Genomic DNA, 18,205 nt, shown 5'->3' on the forward strand with positions numbered 1-18,205 from the left:
CTCCTTACAGTTCATCCTAATACCCAATGTATAATGTATTCCATTCCACTCCTTACAGTTCATCCTAATGCCCAATGTATAATGTATTCCATTCCACTCCTTACAGTTCATCCTAATGCCCAATGTATAATGTATTCCATTCCACTCCTTACAGTTCATCCTAATGCCCAATGTATAATGTATTCCATTCCACTCCTTACAGTTCATCCTAATACCCAATGTATAATGTATTCCATTCCACTCCTTACAGTTCATCCTAATGCCCAATGTATAATGTATTCCATTCCACTCCTAACAGTTCATCCTAATATCCAATGTATAATGTATTCCATTCCACTCCTTACAGTTCATCCTAATACCCAATGTATAATGTATTCCATTCCACTCCTTACAGTTCATCCTAATGCCCAATGTATAATGTATTCCTTTCCACTCCTTACAGTTCATCCTAATGCCCAATGTATAATGTATTCCATTCCACTCCTTACAGTTCATCCTAATGCCCAATGTATAATGTATTCCATTCCACTCCTTACAGTTCATCCTAATACCCAATGTATAATGTATTCCATTCCACTCCTTACAGTTCATCCTAATACCCAATGCATAATGTATTCCATTCCACTCCTTACAGTTCATCCTAATGCCCAATGTATAATGTATTCCATTCCACTCCTTACAGTTCATCCTAATGCCCAATGTATAATGTATTCCATTCCACTCCTTACAGTTCATCCTAATGCCCAATGTATAATGTATTCCATTCCACTCCTTACAGTTCATCCTAATACCCAATGTATAATGTATTCCATTCCACTCCTTACAGTTCATCCTAATACCCAATGCATAATGTATTCCATTCCACTCCTTACAGTTCATCCTAATGCCCAATGTATAATGTATTCCATTCCACTCCTTACAGTTCATCCTAATGCCCAATGTATAATGTATTCCATTCCACTCCTTACAGTTCATCCTAATGCCCAATGTATAATGTATTCCATTCCACTCCTAACAGTTCATCCTAATGCCCAATGTATAATGTATTCCATTCCACTCCTTACAGTTCATCCTAATACCCAATGTATAATGTATTCCATTCCACTCCTTACAGTTCATCCTAATACCCAATGCATAATGTATTCCATTCCACTCCTTACAGTTCATCCTAATGCCCAATGTATAATGTATTCCATTCCACTCCTTACAGTTCATCCTAATGCCCAATGTATAATGTATTCCATTCCACTCCTTACAGTTCATCCTAATGCCCAATGTATAATGTATTCCATTCCACTCCTTACAGTTCATCCTAATGCCCAATGTATAATGTATTCCATTCCACTCCTAACAGTTCATCCTAATGCCCAATGTATAATGTATTCCATTCCACTCCTTACAGTTCATCCTAATACCCAATGTATAATGTATTCCATTCCACTCCTTACAGTTCATCCTAATACCCAATGCATAATGTATTCCATTCCACTCCTTACAGTTCATCCTAATGCCCAATGTATAATGTATTCCATTCCACTCCTTACAATTCATCCTAATGCCCAATGTATAATGTATTCCATTCCACTCCTTACAGTTCATCCTAATGCCCAATGTATAATGTATTCCATTCCACTCCTTACAGTTCATCCTAATGCCCAATGTATAATGTATTCAATTTTCCACTCCTTACAGTTCATCCCATTGCCAAAATTCACAAAGTTCTAAAGCGAAATATTAGTCATATAGTGAAGAAAAAATGAGAGATCAAGTTTGGTATGTGAAATCCTATCATAATTGTTTGCAAAGGGATTCAATTTGAAGTTCACAAGCAATATAAATTTTACCATTTTAAAATGATTTAGCCTTAGAATAGACCTATTTATTCAGTCATTACCCAATACCCAAATTGTATGACCTTATCGATTGACCTACCATTTAACCCTTTACCAATTAGATAAGTATTTTGAGGCAGTTCTAGTCCCTTAGAAAGTTAAATTTAATTAAAGACGTTTTGTACTAGATTCAAGTTTTAAAGGCTTCCCAACCCTTAGATACTGATGAGCAGCAAACAGCATAAAACCTGAACAGACTGCGAGTTACTCGCAGGCTGTTCTGGTTTTATGCTGTTTACACATAGCCATTTTCACTTTGTCTCTGTGTGGAAAAGGGTTACCTGAAAAGCAGTGTGAATACAAACCCAGCCTTTATGTTTTGCAGCTCTGGCCCGCCAGCCCCCCGAAGTGTTCAAGTGCAGTGTGGATATTGAGGTGGACACACCCTGCAGTCGCCAGCCAAAACTGAGCACCTTGCATCTCAAGGCAACCGTAGGCGTACGCAAACTGCACACACAGACCAACCTCAAGGTTTGCCGACTATGCAGAGAGTAACGTGTTTGAATCTATTGTTCAGAACTCAAATCAAAATCTTACTAAGAAACCTAAGAGGTTTTAAAGTGTGTTTGTGTTTGTTTAGGCAAATTTTGATCTGACAAATAATATGGTTAGTGTATGTTTGTGTAAGCTTGTTGAAAAATAGCTGTGTATCTCTTCTTACGTGTAAGTAATATCTCTATTAATTGTTTGATGTTTACATCTTTATATAAATGATTTTTAATGTTAATTCTTAACTCTTGTTTCCCCCAGGAGTTCAAAGCTAACTGTAATACATGGCTTTTAACACCCAGGAGTTCAATGCTGTAATACTTGGCTTATAACACCCAGGGGGCCGTTTCATAAACGATCATACAACAATTTTAACTTACGAGAGAATTTTGTAATCTTAATAAGTAGATGAACTCGCTCTCCATGCTTGTCAAATATAATATATACGGCGCTTGAGATGCCAATGTAATTAATTAAGTACTGAAAATTTATGATAATATGATATGGACTTTAGCAATTATGTATCTTCCAAAAATGTATCGCATCGTAAATGTGTACTACGATGTTAATTAAAACGGTCCCCAGGAGTTAAAGTCCAGCTGTAATACATGTCATGTAACCTTCAGGAGATCCACATCAGGTCTAGTCCCAAGGCTTCAGAGAGGACGACAGTGAGGCTGTTCAACGCTGGGAACCTGTCCTTGACTGTGTCCTTCAGAATCAGTGATCATCGCGACGTGTTCTTTGTGTCGCCTACCAGTCTGCTTTTGAAACCACATGAAGATGGTAGCATTGTCATCACCTTCAAACCCAATCTTGATAGCATGAAGAAGTTTGTTACGTATGTATGATTACTTACCATTTGATTATTTAGATTATGATGATTATGTTGCAATAAATCAAGCAAAGCGTTGGGACTTGTATCAGAGAATCTTTATGAAGCGAATACAGTGGTTTCATTTAATTTTGTTGACATGAAATATATTATGATTTGAAAATCTGACATGTTTGTTGAGTGTTAAATGTGTGGGAAAAAATATTTCTGAGGCAAGACTTGGAGCAGATAAATTCATGGAACATTTGAAATCATGTTTGTACGGACCTTCAAAATCCTTGATTTTTTCAAATGATATTGGTTTGACAGTAGTATGATTATTGTATATTTATGGCTTTTTCAACCAGCATAAAACCAAAACAGCCTGCAAGTAACTCACAGTCTGTTCAGGTTTTATGCTGTTTGCTGCTCATCAGTAACAAAGGGTTGGAAATGAAGCCTTAAAAACTTGAATCTTGTAAGACAGGTCTTAAATTAAATACAACTCGCTAAGAGACTACAAATGCATCAAAATAGGTATCTAAGTGGTAAAGGGATAAGCTTGCAGAAATGAAATTATCTTTAACTTTACAAATGACACACCTATTTGAACCTACAAATAATTGTATTGGTCAGTAGAGCCAGTTTAGACTCAGTCTGATAATATGATTTCAGGCTGTTTTTATGCCCCCGGATCGAATGATCAGGGGTATATTGTTTTTGGCCTGTCTGTCTTTCTGTCTGTCATTGTATGTGTCACAAAACTTTAACCTTGGTCATTACTTTTGCAATATGGATGATAGCAATTTGATATTTGGCATGCATGTGTATCTCATGTAGCTGCACATTTTGAGACATGAAATGTCAAGGTCATCCTTCAAGGTCAAAGGTAAAAATAATAAATCAAAGCGGCACATTAGGTGGCATTATGTTTCTGACAAACACATCTCTTGTTTGTTACTTCACTTGCATTCTTCCATCTTTTATTTGATATATAGATAAACATATTAAATGCAAATATTTCTTTAACTTTAGCTAATTTCTCAATCTTTTCAGGATAGAAACTTTTAGTGAATTCTTTTGGTGGGTTGGGTATTTTTCTTCTGAAATGTTTCTCAAATCACCTTCTTGCGTGATTCATATGAGCCGCGCTGTGGCAAAACTAAGCATAATGCCTGTGCTTTAAGTTACTTCCCCATTAGCATGTGCAGCTTGAACAACTTTTTTACCCTCGTCTGTATTTAAGAAGACCGACTGGATTTAAGGAGACTTTCTTTAAAGGAAAAATCTCGTAACAGCTGAAAATGTTGCTCCTTATAAGCCTTTGCAGACTGCACTGGCTTATCTAGTAAAATACTTTCAACGCATAGTCTAGTTTTCTCAGAGCGCTGCCCATATGTAAAGCCGGTTTGTTTTCAGGCTGTTGTTGATGCTGCTGCAGCCCAGTGGCCCAGTGTTTGAGCTGCAGATAGTGGGGGAGGTGCAGGAGGCTGTGCCAGAAAACCTTCAGCTGCTCTGTGATACTACCACCCTGGACTTTGGTGGTGTGGCTCTGGGAAAAACATGGTAAACGTTTAGAAAATATACCATTCCTGCTGTTAATCTGAGGACTTGAAAATTGTTAAACCTTTAACTAGTGGTCTGAATTGTTATTAAAACTTTGTTCTGTTTTTTATGCCCCCAAATCGAATGATGGGGGGCATATTGTTTTTGGTCTGTCTGTCTGTCATTCTGTTCCTTGGTTAAAGTTTTGTGAAAACTTTTGCAATATTGAAGATAGCAACTTGATATTTTGCATGCATGTGTATCTCATGAAGCTTCACATTTTGAGTAGTGAAAGGTCAAGGTCATCCTTCAAGGTCAAAAGTAAAAAAATACAATCCAATGGAAGTAATAAGCTTTAAAAGGGAGATAATTTCTGTACCTGCCTAATGATATATTGAAATTTTATTTCAAAGCGGCGCAATAGGGGGCATTGTGTATCTGACAAACACATCACTTGTTTTTTTTCTGTTGTGTTTGCCAGTTAATGTTCCAAAGATAATATATCTATGAAATATTGAGTTTCGCAAAATCGTTTCTGTCAGTTCTTGGGTCAAAATTTTGTTGAACAAAATTTCTGTTCTGCAGATTGTTTTGTACGTTTGTCCCAAAGTAAACTGTGGAAAAAGATCTTCTTTTTTTTTTTATTCTTTCTTTGTCACAATCAAATTTTTTTTTGAAAGACTCACTAGCAAATGTGGTTTTCTGCCTTTGTCAAAGAGTTTACTCTGAATGGAGCAAACAGCTGTCAATGTACTGAATTTGACTGTGACAAAAAAAGTTGTAATGCACCCGGTCTGTCCGTGTGGTATTCAGTTTTCCATGCAACCCTTTCAGATATCGAGCTGATTTTTAGCTCATCTATTTTTATGCCCCCCTTCGAAGAAGAGGGGGTATATTGCTTTGCTCATGTCAGTCTGTCTGTCGGTCGGTCAGTCCACCAGGCGGTTTCCGGATGATAACTCAAGAACACTTGGGCCTAGGATCATGAAACTTCATAGGTACATTGATCATGACACCCAGATGACCCCTATTGATTTTGAGGTCACTAGGTCAAGGTCACGGTGACCCGAAATAGTAAAATGGTTTCCGGATGATATCTCAAGAACGCTTATGCCTAGGATCATGAAACTTGATAGGTAGATTGATCATGACCCGCAGATGACCCCTATTGATTTTCAGGTCACTAGGTCAAAGGTCAAGGTCACAGTGACCCGAAATAGTAAAATGGTTTCCGGATGATAACTCAAGAACGCATACGCCTAGGATCATGAAACTTCATAGGTAGATAGATCATGACTCGCAGATGACCCCTATTGATTTTCAGGTCACTAGGTCAGAGGTCAAGGTCACAGTGACCAGAAATAGTAAATGGTTTCCGGATGATAACTCAAGAACACATATGCCTAGGATCATGAAACTTCATGGGTAGATTGATCATGACTCGCAGATGACCCCTATTGATTTTTAAGTCACTAGGTCAAAAGTCAAGGTCACGGTGACCCGAAATAGTTAAATGGTTTCCGGATGATATCTCAAGAACGCTTACGCCTAGGATCATGAAACTTCATAGGTACATTGATCATGACTCGCAGACGACCCATATTGATGATAACTCAAGAACGCTTTTGCCTTGTTTATAACTGACTTTGATATATGAAAACAATTCAACATATTTTATTTAATAATGCAAAAACTATTTTATAAAAACACAATCTCTTGAACAAATATGGTTGTTTTCAGTATCTCAAAGTGTTCTTGCTAAACAGATTGTAAACAGTCATCCCCTATAAGATGCTGAGATGCTTATCTCATGATCTCAAATTTGGACAACAATTTGTTGAAAAATGACTTCCATTTTCTTATGCTGATGCTCATTACTAAATTACTGTCCTCATATTACTTTTATCCAAAATAATTTAAGCTTTGTCGCAACGGGTAACAAATGTCTATTTAAAAAAAAAAAAAACACACACACACAAAACTACTGATTACGCATAAATGCCGAAACAGCAAACCTCTTCTTTTCACAAAACAACGTTGACAACCCTTGTTTCTTGTATACGACGGTTGAGTTCAAAAATGGTTTGATCCATCTAGTAACATGACCGCCGGGGGGGGGGGGGGGGTCATTTTCCTTATATTTATATACTGAAAACGCCTGTGAACACTCTAAAAGTCACATTTGCCAATCATCATGAAACTTGGTCAAAACATTGGTTTTATTGATAGGTCGGATAAGTTTGAAAATGGTCGTGATCAGTGGAAAAACATTGCCGCCAGGGGATGGGGCAGTTTTCTCTATATGTTTGTAAGAAGCATTTTCCTTATATATAAATTTTTTTTTTTTAATCTGGGTATTAAAAACATGGCTGCAAGGGTGGGTGGGGCTATTTTCTATATAGGCCTATTGTGAATACTTTGGAACACCTTATTTTTAAAGTCAGTCTTGTCATTCTAATAATTTGAAATATTTGCTGAAGAGTTTTAATCTTAGTTTCTTTCCATCTAAGTCTGTCAGGTGAGCGACCCAGGCCCCTTTGGGGCTTCTTGTTTTAGACATGGTTAAAAAAAAGTAAAAAAAAAATAAATATTATTTTTGAAATACTGTCCAACCATCCCACCCAAGAATACCCCCCCCCCCCCCAAAAAAAAAAACATTTTTGGATGATAATGTAATAAATGACCACACACCCACACTATACACCCCTCTTCACCCATCCCTCCCTCCTTTGTGATTGAAGTATTGAGATAGGTCCCTTCACCTTTAAAAGTTAAATAGATGAGCGGTCTGCACCCGCAAGGCGGTGCTCTTGTTGGTATGTGAGTCTACTTACATGGCCTACATATTAAGTGTGAAATTTGTTCTGGTCAGCTGATTTTTGGCAAAGTTATGGGCCTAGTTTTCTCTAAAATAGCTGTTGATAGATTTCAAAGCGCAGTAGGGGGCATTGTGTTTTTCAAACGCAGCTTTTGTTTAATACTAATTTCATTTGTTAAAGTGTGAAGCGCTACAGATTGAAGAACAATAACCCAACTCCTGTGCTGTTGACAGCCAAGGTGACTGATTCGGATATCAGGGTATGCATTTTTCATTTTTCTGCTGGAAAGGTTTTAAAATACTTCACTGATTTAACTTAAGAACTCAAAAAAAAAAGAACAAAAAAAAGTAAGTAATCTGTTTTATAACTTTTTAAGTTGAAATGATTAATGTGTTCATATAAGTGTAGCATACTTGAAGTTGAGCCTTGTTCAGTGCAAAGAGGGTTTAATGCGTAAAGTATCGTTTCAGATTAGCTTGTGCATTCTGCATGGCTAATCAGGGACAACACATTCCACCAAATCTGGATTTTTGCTTAGAAGAGACTTTCTTTAAACAGAAAATATCATACAAGTGGAAAGCGTCTCCACAGGGTAATCTGGGACTACACTTTATGCACATGCATTAAACTCCTTTTTCACAGAGCTAGGCTAAATTATTTGATTTTCCTGCCATAAAATGTCTGATTCATTTTTTATGCCCTCGGTAGGGTGGCATTTAGCAGTTGAACTTTCCGTCCGTCTGTCAGTCAGTCAGTCTGTCTGTCGTCCGTCTGTAAACTTTTACATTGCCCATAACTTTTGCAATATTGAAGATAGCAACTTGATATTTGGCATGCATGTGTATCTCATGAAGCTGCACATTTTGAGTGGTGGATGGTCAAGGTCAAAGGTCAAATATATGGCCTCAAAGCGATGCAATAGGGGTCATTGTGTTTTTGACAAACAAATCTCTTGGTTTTTTTTACAAAATGACGTATTTTGAGACTTACCTTATAAATAAATAAATCATTTATTTAAATGCATTATTTTATTTAGTATTGCGTTAACAGTGCTAAATAATGTATTCACAGCATTATATTCGAATACTGGATGGGTTATCCAAATACCAATTTCTTATACGATGACCATCATAATAATTATGTGATTGTTTGGAAACAAACCATTTTAAACTTGAATCTATTTTTAAAAGTCTTAAATTTTGTTTGATTGTTAAGGCACATCAAAGGGTTTCTAAGCGGTTGAGGGTTAATCTATCTATAAGGTCAGCAAAGGCGGGCCCAAATTTGTTGCTCTGTATCCTTCCACATGTAATTCATTTAAATATGTTGTTTGCTGTTTCATGGTTCAGTTGGCCCGGGAGGCAGATCCAAGGGTCGTAGGAAGCGACACATTAGACCTGGAGGTGTCCCCCACCCACACGCTGCCTGTCTATGTGATGTACGCCCCGTTGTCACGACAACACCTGAGGAGCAGGGTCACCATGCGACACCCAGCATCTGGCAAGTACACGGTATGATTTTGTGAAAGCCATGCTTAATTCATGTGCGCAAATCGTTCTCCCAGATAAGCCTGCACAGTCTGCACAGGCTCATCAGATACCCTGCACAGTCCGCACAGGCTCATCAGATACCCTGGACAGTCCGCACAGGCTCATCAGATACCCTGGACAGTCCACACAGGCTCATCAGATACCCTGCACAGTCCACACAGGCTCATCAGATACCCTGGACAGTCCGCACAGGCTCATCAGATACCCTGGACAGTCCGCACAGGCTCATCAGATACCCTGGACAGTCCACACAGGCTCATCAGATACCCTGGACAGTCCGCACAGGCTCATCAGATACCCTGCACAGTCCGCACAGGCTCATCAGATACCCTGGACAGTCTGCACAGGCTCATCAGATACCCTGGACAGTCCGCTTAGGCTCATCAGATACCCTGGACAGTCCACACAGGCTCATCAGATACCCTGGACAGTCCACACAGGCTCATCAGATACCCTGGACAGTCCGCACAGGCTCATCAGATACCCTGGACAGTCCACACAGGCTCATCAGATACCCTGGACAGTCTGCACAGGCTCATCAGATACCCTGGACAGTCCGCACAGGCTCATTAGATACCCTGGACAGTCCGCACAGGCTCATCAGATACCCTGGACAGTCCGCACAGGCTCATCAGATACCCTGGACAGTCTGCACAGGCTCATCAGATACCCTGGACAGTCCGCACAGGCTCATCAGATACCCTGGACAGTCCGCACAGGCTCATCAGATACCCTGGACAGTCCTGCACAGGCTCATCAGATACCCTGGACAGTCCGCACAGGCTCATCAGATACCCTGGACAGTCCGCACAGGCTCATCAGATACCCTGGACAGTCCGCACAGGCTCATCAGATACCCTGGACAGTCCGCACAGGCTCATCAGATACCCTGGACAGTCCGCACAGGCTCATCAGATACCCTGGACAGTCCACACAGGCTCATCAGATACCCTGGACAGTCCGCACAGGCTCATCAGATACCCTGGACAGTCCGCACAGGCTCATCAGATACCCTGGACAGTCCGCACAGGCTCATCAGATACCCTGGACAGTCCGCACAGGCTCATCAGATACCCTGGACAGTCCGCACAGGCTCATCAGATACCCTGGACAGTCCACACAGGCTAATCAGATACCCTGGACAGTCCGCACAGGCTCATCAGATACCCTGGACAGTCCGCACAGGCTCATCAGATACCCTGGACAGTCCGCTTAGGCTCATCAGATACCCTGGACAGTCCACACAGGCTCATCAGATACCCTGGACAGTCCACACAGGCTAATCAGATACCCTGGACAGTCCACACAGGCTAATCAGATACCCTGGACAGTCCGCACAGGCTCATCAGATACCCTGGACAGTCCGCACAGGCTCATCAGATACCCTGGACAGTCCGCACAGGCTCATCAGATACCCTGGACAGTCCACACATGCTAATCAGATACCCTGGACAGTCCACACAGGCTCATCAGATACCCTGGACAGTCCGCACAGGCTCATCAGATACGACACTTTCTGCCTTTACTTGATTTTCCTGTAAAAGAGGTTTCCTTAATGTCGTAGATGTTTAAAGAACATTTGAATTTTCCCTGGAAAGGTTACTTCTAGACATCAAAGTTCCTGGGTCCACTGAATTTTGTGTTGACAATAAATAAAGTTTTTATAGAATCATAATATTACCTCAGGGATGTAAAAAAATTAATCTGTCTGAAAAATTGCTGGCATTGTAGTTACATAATAATATACAGAGGATTTTTGGAGTTCAATGCACTATCAATTATACTCATATAAGACAGTATAGAATGATTTTTGGTGGGTGGGGTGATCTAGGCTGACTTTGTTGCAGTCATTTGTGTGTGTGTTTACCAGGTAAAGATCCAAGGGTACGGTGGTGTGAGCAGACTGCACTGCACAGAGGAGTGCCTGGAGACGACCTTTGTGGAAGGTCACACGTGTGTCACCGTGACCTCATTCTCAATGGATAAGGTCAAGGACATATTCTTGAACAACCTTGGAGACCGTGCTGCAAGAGTGCGCGTTGCAGTGTATGAAGGTATTCTGAAATTAACTTAAATACTGCATGTATATTAACGGAAGCGGAATAATTAATTGTCTGTATGGGTCAGGTTGTTTAACAGCATAAAAAGAGTGTTTTAAAAAGCAACAACATACTGTTGGACATTAAAGAACAGTAGCTGGCATTGTGTTTCACAAATGCAGCTCTTGTTTCTTGTTGCTGTGTTTAAAAAATGCGCCTTTGAAGCAAAAGTTCCCTACATGTACAGTGTGTCACAAGTGGATTACTTATTCATGGGGGTCTCATCAGCTTATATACATGTATTAAGTTTAAAGAAATTCTTTTCTTAGCAAAAACCTAGCCTAGGCAAAAATTGCCTTCACTGATTAGCCTGTGCGGAGTGCACAGGCTAATCTGGGATGACACTTATCGCTGATTCATTTAACACCATTTTCGCAGAATGTGGTCCATTGGTCCATATAAACAGTGTGTCACAAGTGAATCACTTATTCATTTAGACCTGAAGTGCACAGAACGCCTACTGTCTGGAGAGATTATTGTGCAGCCCAGTGAGTTATCCCTAATGGAAGGAGAAAGCAAGAAGATGGAACTCGTTGTCGGAATGAAAGAGGCAGAGTTCACTCGTCGGCAGGAACAGAATTCGGTCGGGGCGGCTCTTTGCTTTGAATACGTGGACCAGGTGGAGTCCAATCATCCATTCAGGTAAACATCCAGTCCAAAAGTCTGTAAGCCTTGTTCTGGGATGATGGGCTTTTAAATATTTGCTTTAAGTGTTACACAAGTCTGCACATGCTAATATGGGATGACATTTTAAGCTCATGCATTAAACCACATTACCCAGGGCTAGGCCCCTTTTTATGCCCCCGGTAGGGTGGCATATAGCAGTTTAATTGTCCGTCAGTCAGTATGTCAGTCTGTCCATCCAAAAAAAACTTTAACGTTGGCCACAACTTTTGCAATATTGAAGATAGCAACTTGATATTTGGCATGCATGTGTATCTCATGAAGCTGCACATTTTGAGTGGTGGAAGGTCAAGGTCATCTTTCAAGGTCAAAGGTCAAAAAAAAAATTTATTTCAAAGCGGCGCAATAGGGGGCATTGTGTTTCTGACGAACACATCTCTTGTATGTAATGTGTTACATCAGCAAAAGAAAGTTATGACAGCATGCTGGCCTGTGCTTTGATTCACCTGTATTTAAAATATTAATACAAATGAAAGTTATGACAGCATGCTGGCCTGTGCTTTGATTCACCTGTATTTAAAATATTAATACACCAAATACATTCTCTCTTATGTTCTGAAGTTTATTTTCAGTTTTGTCAATTTTGTTCTGTCATTTAATTTCTATTTTAACTAGAAATGGCGCGGCAGAGGCCAACGCGTATCCCCACGCCGCATATTTGACCCAGGGGCGCCCCAGGGTTGGTAATGGGGCCATGCATAGTTGAGATTGACCGTATAGTCATAAGAGAAGTTCAGTATCAAACTGAAGTGAATCGGTGTAGAAATGAAGAAATTATAGTAAAAGGCAATTTTGGGTGGGCGTGGCCTATGTGGGCGGGGCGCCCCAGGGTTGGTAATGGGGCCCATGCATAGTTGAGATTGACTGTATTGTCATAAGAGACGTTCCAGGGGTTTTTATCTGATTTTGGGGAAAGGCCCTGGCCTTTTTTGAGGGGAAAAAAATTGCCTGAAATGCCAGATTTCGTGGGAAAAATCACGCGAAGCGACGGATCTTGGGGAAAATAAGGAAAGTCTTTAATAATCAATTCAACATATTTTGTTGTTTAAAACAAATACAAGGCAACAGATAATTTACTTATGCAATATGTTATATTTTTTACACTGGATCAGGTTAACTTATGTATTTAAAGTTTAAAAAAAAAAAAAAAAAAAAAAAAATTTGGGGGGGGAAAAATTTGAAGTCTGGGGGAAAATTGTCCTGCTGAGGGGGAAAAAAAATCTGAGGGGAAAGGGCCGATTTTCGGCGGGTCCCAAAGAAGGAAAAAAACGCCCTGGGTTCAGTATCAATTTGAAGTGAATCGGTGTAGAAATGAAACTAGAGATGTGTTTGTCAGAAGCACAATGCCCCCTATTGCGCCGCTTTTTATTTGACCTTGAAGGATGACCTTTCACCACTCAAAATGTGCAGCTCCATGAGGTACACATGCATGCCAAATATGAAGTTGCTATGTTCAAAATTTAAAAAGTTATTGCAAAACTTTGCTGTACCGTATTGTTTTGGGACAGAACTTTTTAACCTTTGACCTTGAAGGATGACCTTGACCTTTCACCACTCAAAATATGCAGCTCCATGAGATGCACATGCATGCCAAATATCAAGTTGCTATGTTCAATATTGAAAAAGTTATTGCAAAACTTTACTGGACAATAAAGTTTTGGGACAGAATTACAGACAGAAAGAAAGAAAGACAGGCCAAAGACAATATGCCCCCGATCTATCGATCCGGGGGCATAAAAATTATAGTAAATAGCAATTTTGGGTGGACGTGGCTTATGTGGGCGGGGCGCCCCAGGGTTGGTAATGGGGCCATGCATAGTTGAGATTGACCGTATTGTCATAAGAGAAGTTCAGTATCAATTTGAAGTGAATCGGTGTAGAAATGAAGAAATTATAGTAAAAGGCAATTTTGGGTGGGCGTGGCCTATGTGGGCAGGGGACCCCAGGGTTGGTAATGGGGAAATGCATAGCTTAGATTGACCGTATTGTCATAGGAGAAGTTCAGTATCAATTTGAAGTGAATCAGTGTAGACAGGAAGAAATTATAGTAAAAGGCAATTTTGGGTGGGCATGGCCTATGTGGGCGGGGAGCCCCAGGGTTGGTAATGGGGCCATGCATAGTTGAGATTGACCGGTTTGTCATAAGAGAGGTTCAGTATCAATTTGAAGACAGGCGGTGAAGAAATTATTGTAAAATAACCTAAAAAAATGAGTAAAAATTTCTGACCCTGCCCCACCCCAACCCCCATACCTTTTGACCCAGGGGTCAGATCAAAATTCCAAATAGTGCAGGGTCGCTCATATGCTCATAGCTACCATGTGTGTAAGTTTCAAGGCTCTAGTGCTAATAGTGAATGAGGAGATAGTGGCTAGGACAGACAGACAGACGGACTGACGGCAGAGATAACCACAATATCCCCACGCTTTGCAAAAAGGATGGGGATAATGATTTAGAAATTAGAGGGTATTCAATGTTCGAGAGTATTTCATGTAACTCATTTTCATCATTTCAATTATATTGATCAAGAAAAGTTCTTGGATTATATAAATTACCAACAAAATATCTCCAAACTGTCCCCAAAAATATTTGAATTTATGTAAATGTAATAGCAATCAATTGTTACACAAGTACTACTCATCAGCTGGCGTGTCTGATTTGCATCAAAATAAGAAATATAATTTTTGGTTAAACTCGCTGTTCACAAACAAATATTGATATTTGTTAACTTTGCATTTCACATTAAAAAACATTGATTGTACACTCATTTGAATCAGGACTTCAGCTAAACAATGAACATGGTACATTGAATTCAAAGGAGTTGTAGTTAATGTTTTGTTTGCCTTAATTCAGGTCCAAGTTGATAGTGGGTCTGGTTCGAGGTTTTGCCGCTAGTGGCACACCCACCACAACCACCCCCCTGCGCTCTGTCCGTCCTTACAGGCCTTCATACTTCTCAGAGATAGCGACAGATCTCAGCAGTCGTTTCAGCACCACCAGCGACGACATGACTGAAAGGTGACTGCTTCTTTTTCTATCTCCAAGATTGGGCCTTTCAGTCAAAATAAGGCAGTTTTTTTTGCATTTAGGTGGAACTTTTTCATGGCAGGAAAATTTAAAAAATATAAAAAAAATTGTCAGCTTGAGGAGGTAACAAAACTGCAAGATTTGAACAGAAGTTTCTTAAGGGATGACAACTTATAACTGCCCTGATATTGACAGAAGGAAAATGTTGTGAATGCAGATTCAACCCTCATTCTTCTGTCCCACATATGCTGGTAGGCATATTGAATAATTGACTGCAGAGTAGATGTGTTGTTTCCAAGGACAGTATTTAAGGGTTCAAATAAAGATTAGGTTAAATTACACTAAATACTTAACCAAGCCCGAGTATTGGGATGTTTTTACACCCAAACAGACTGTGATCAAATGGCCTCAAACTGTGTTCTTATTTCTTATAAATGCATAGTATCTGTTACATAAATAGTTTGGTACTGGTATTTCAAAGTTAGGGGAAAACTGGGCTTAATGCATGCAAGTAACAAGGCTAATAAGGGACGACAGTTACCACTTTTATAGAAATGTTTTAAGGAAGTATCTGCTGAAACAAAACTCCAGTTAAGGCTGGAAAGGTGATCCCTGATGCGAATTGCACAGCCTCCAACAGGCTAATCTGGCAAACCTTTATGCACATGCATGAAGCCAAATTGTCAAGCGTGTCTGACATGGTGTTCACCCCTAGTCTCACCGAAAAGCACTGAAAAGCACTCAATTTCTCTATATATACATGAAAGTAAGCTATAAGGGCCGATATTAATGGATTGAAAAGATGTATTTATGTATTTAGTGCTAGTCTCTTAAAAGAGCTTTATTTTTGCTTTTTCCATTTCAGGTTTTCCCATGGTACTGAGTCCTCAGTGGTAGAGAGGATAGGGGGCTGGTCCGTGAAGCCATCAAAACTAGTCATTTACTGCTCAAACAGAGGTGCCACTACCTTGTGCATTATTTTTCAGTTTAATTTAAACCTATTTATATTAGCTCGATTGCAGCAAAACCTTAGGCTTATTGAACTGCTCTCGATTCTGTTTTCTGGGTAGAACCAGTACTTGGTGTCTTTGGGGGAGATCTCCTGGTTGCCAGGCAGACACCATATCCACTACCCCACAGTGAACTTAATTATTTTTCCACTTTGTAATTTTTCGTTCTTTCTGATGTGTATGACCATTTAGCATTTGATTATTAATGTTTACAGCTTATTTCGTTCATCTTTATAGGTCAAGAATTTGAGACGTTTTACATCTACAATCACAATTCCGTGGAAATAAGGTATTACTTGTTTGTGATATCAAAAGCAGTACCTTTATCAACATTTATGTGTGAAGGTTAGTAAATAGATTAATAAATTAAGACATGGAAATGTAAGTGTATTTGTGAAACATGGATAGTTTATCCTACAACCACTTTACATGGGTACTCAGACATGGACTGAAGTTGGGGGGGGGGTCATTCAAAATCTGTCTGGTACTCGGACATATTCCCAATGGGAAAAAGTATATAATTTTCCTAAATGGGAGGTCAAAATTCCCAATGGAAGGCCACCCCCCCCCCCTAAAAAAAAGAAAAAGATCTGAATAATTTGTTTATCTCCCATCTATTTAAGATCAACCTTAGTAAATTAAATACTGAAAACACTTGTATTCCAAATTTTGAAGCACATTTTAGCAAAACAACAACAACAATAATTTCCCACTTAAAGTCAAAATGCCGCAATTTTTTCCAATCCAAAGGGATCCGGCCTAATTCCCAAAATGGTGGGGGAAAAATGATGACTGAAAGATGTACTTACTTTTGCAGGTTTGAAATGTTCTGGCCAGGTGGAAACCTGTCATTGACTCCTGGCAGTGGAACAATCTTGCCAAGGTTTGTACACCGGGGGAACAGTTTGGAACCTGCAGCACTTGGGAATATTTAACCAAAAATCCGCAATATCTATTTTTCAGACAAATTTTGTCAGTTTTTTTTAGTAAAAACTGCAAGAAATACTTTTCATAGCTTTTGCTTGCATGTCCACTTATTGTGGAATTGGCATTAAAAGCACTCCATGAGTAGTGTTTGAGATAATTAATTTGTTGATTTATTACTAATGAAATTAATGATTGTGTTCCTTCCCTGTCGTTGTCTTCTTTTAGTTAATAATTTTCTTGTTCATACTTATGTTGTTGTTGTTTTATTTTGATTCAAATATTTCCTTGTTAGACCCCTGAAGGTACCATGAATGTAACTTGATTTATAAAAAATGTATTTCCTATCATTTGTTCATTTAAGAGAGAACCAGTGCATCCGTGTGTACCCAACCACATTAACCACCCAGAGTCCACCTTGGTCGGGTCAGATAATTGTGTCAGTTGACAGGCAGACAGAGGTATGTGTACTACACATGGAGAGTCTGTGCAAAGGTCCCAAGTCTGCTACTTGTCACAAGGTCTTGTAATTATTACTAGCCCAATCTTTTAATGTTCACTGACCTCTGGAAGTTTTACTGACATTGTCTCAGGGCTAATGGATATCATTGGGGATTTGCTGTATCTGCACAGTTAGCAGGGTTGCCACTTAACTTGAAAAGTCAGGGAAAGTTGATTTTTTTTCAAAATCAGTGAAAAGTCCGGGAATTTAAAAAATGGTCAGCGAAAAATGAAATTTTAGGAAAGTCAGGGAAAAATAAAATTTTGGGTTGATGCACAAGTTATTTAGTGGCTATGGCAGTCATCAGGTATCATTTGTAGATTCAATAGTTTATTTTTTATTTGAAATGTTTTGACTATTTCTATGTACATAAAAGATTAACATGTGTAAAGCATGTTTAAAACTGTAAATTTATCTTTGAATAATTTTTTGTATCCTTGAAGGCTTAAAGGATTTGCAACCCTTGCCCAGAGCTGATTAATTCTATATTTTATGCTTTGCAGAATCATTAGAGATGACAGCAGCCATGAAAGAGCTTTACTTACTTTGCTTATTTATGTATTTATTACATGTATCTATCTATAGACAAATGTTTTGTTCATAGATTTTGAGACATAATCATAAAATGTGGTGGTTGTACATGCATAACTTTTTTATCTTTGGTTTTGTGGTATTAACTATATAACCTTGCAGCATGCATAGTTAAGTGTACCAGTAGTACTGCTTTGTTATTTGTTAAATATTTTATGTTAAAGAATAAAATAAACATTAAATTGGTGGATTTGGTCGGCTGTATGGGGAGGAGGAGGCCGAATATGTTGCGAAATCAGTCAGTGAAAACCAAGATTTGGT

General features: G+C 39.2%; 1 protein-coding gene across 19 annotated transcripts in view; it reads left to right on the top strand.

Moving 5' to 3' along the window:
* Positions 1-18,205, top strand: part of LOC127845662 (uncharacterized) — a 110,478-nt gene that overhangs the window by 82,336 nt on the left and 9,937 nt on the right. For all 19 annotated transcript variants that reach the window (XM_052376687.1, XM_052376688.1, XM_052376689.1 and 16 more), the window contains 12 exons: positions 2,218-2,363; positions 3,008-3,222; positions 4,615-4,761; positions 7,740-7,818; positions 8,909-9,070; positions 10,980-11,163; positions 11,646-11,850; positions 14,744-14,908; positions 15,783-15,874; positions 16,165-16,216; positions 16,745-16,810; positions 17,216-17,312. In XM_052376687.1, coding sequence (XP_052232647.1) covers positions 2,218-2,363; positions 3,008-3,222; positions 4,615-4,761; positions 7,740-7,818; positions 8,909-9,070; positions 10,980-11,163; positions 11,646-11,850; positions 14,744-14,908; positions 15,783-15,874; positions 16,165-16,216; positions 16,745-16,810; positions 17,216-17,312 — 1,610 coding nt within the window. The remainder of the gene's footprint in view (positions 1-2,217; positions 2,364-3,007; positions 3,223-4,614; positions 4,762-7,739; positions 7,819-8,908; positions 9,071-10,979; positions 11,164-11,645; positions 11,851-14,743; positions 14,909-15,782; positions 15,875-16,164; positions 16,217-16,744; positions 16,811-17,215; positions 17,313-18,205) is intronic.

This window comes from Dreissena polymorpha, chromosome 9, assembly GCF_020536995.1.
Source record: "Dreissena polymorpha isolate Duluth1 chromosome 9, UMN_Dpol_1.0, whole genome shotgun sequence".
Taxonomy (NCBI): Eukaryota; Metazoa; Mollusca; class Bivalvia; order Myida; family Dreissenidae; genus Dreissena; species Dreissena polymorpha.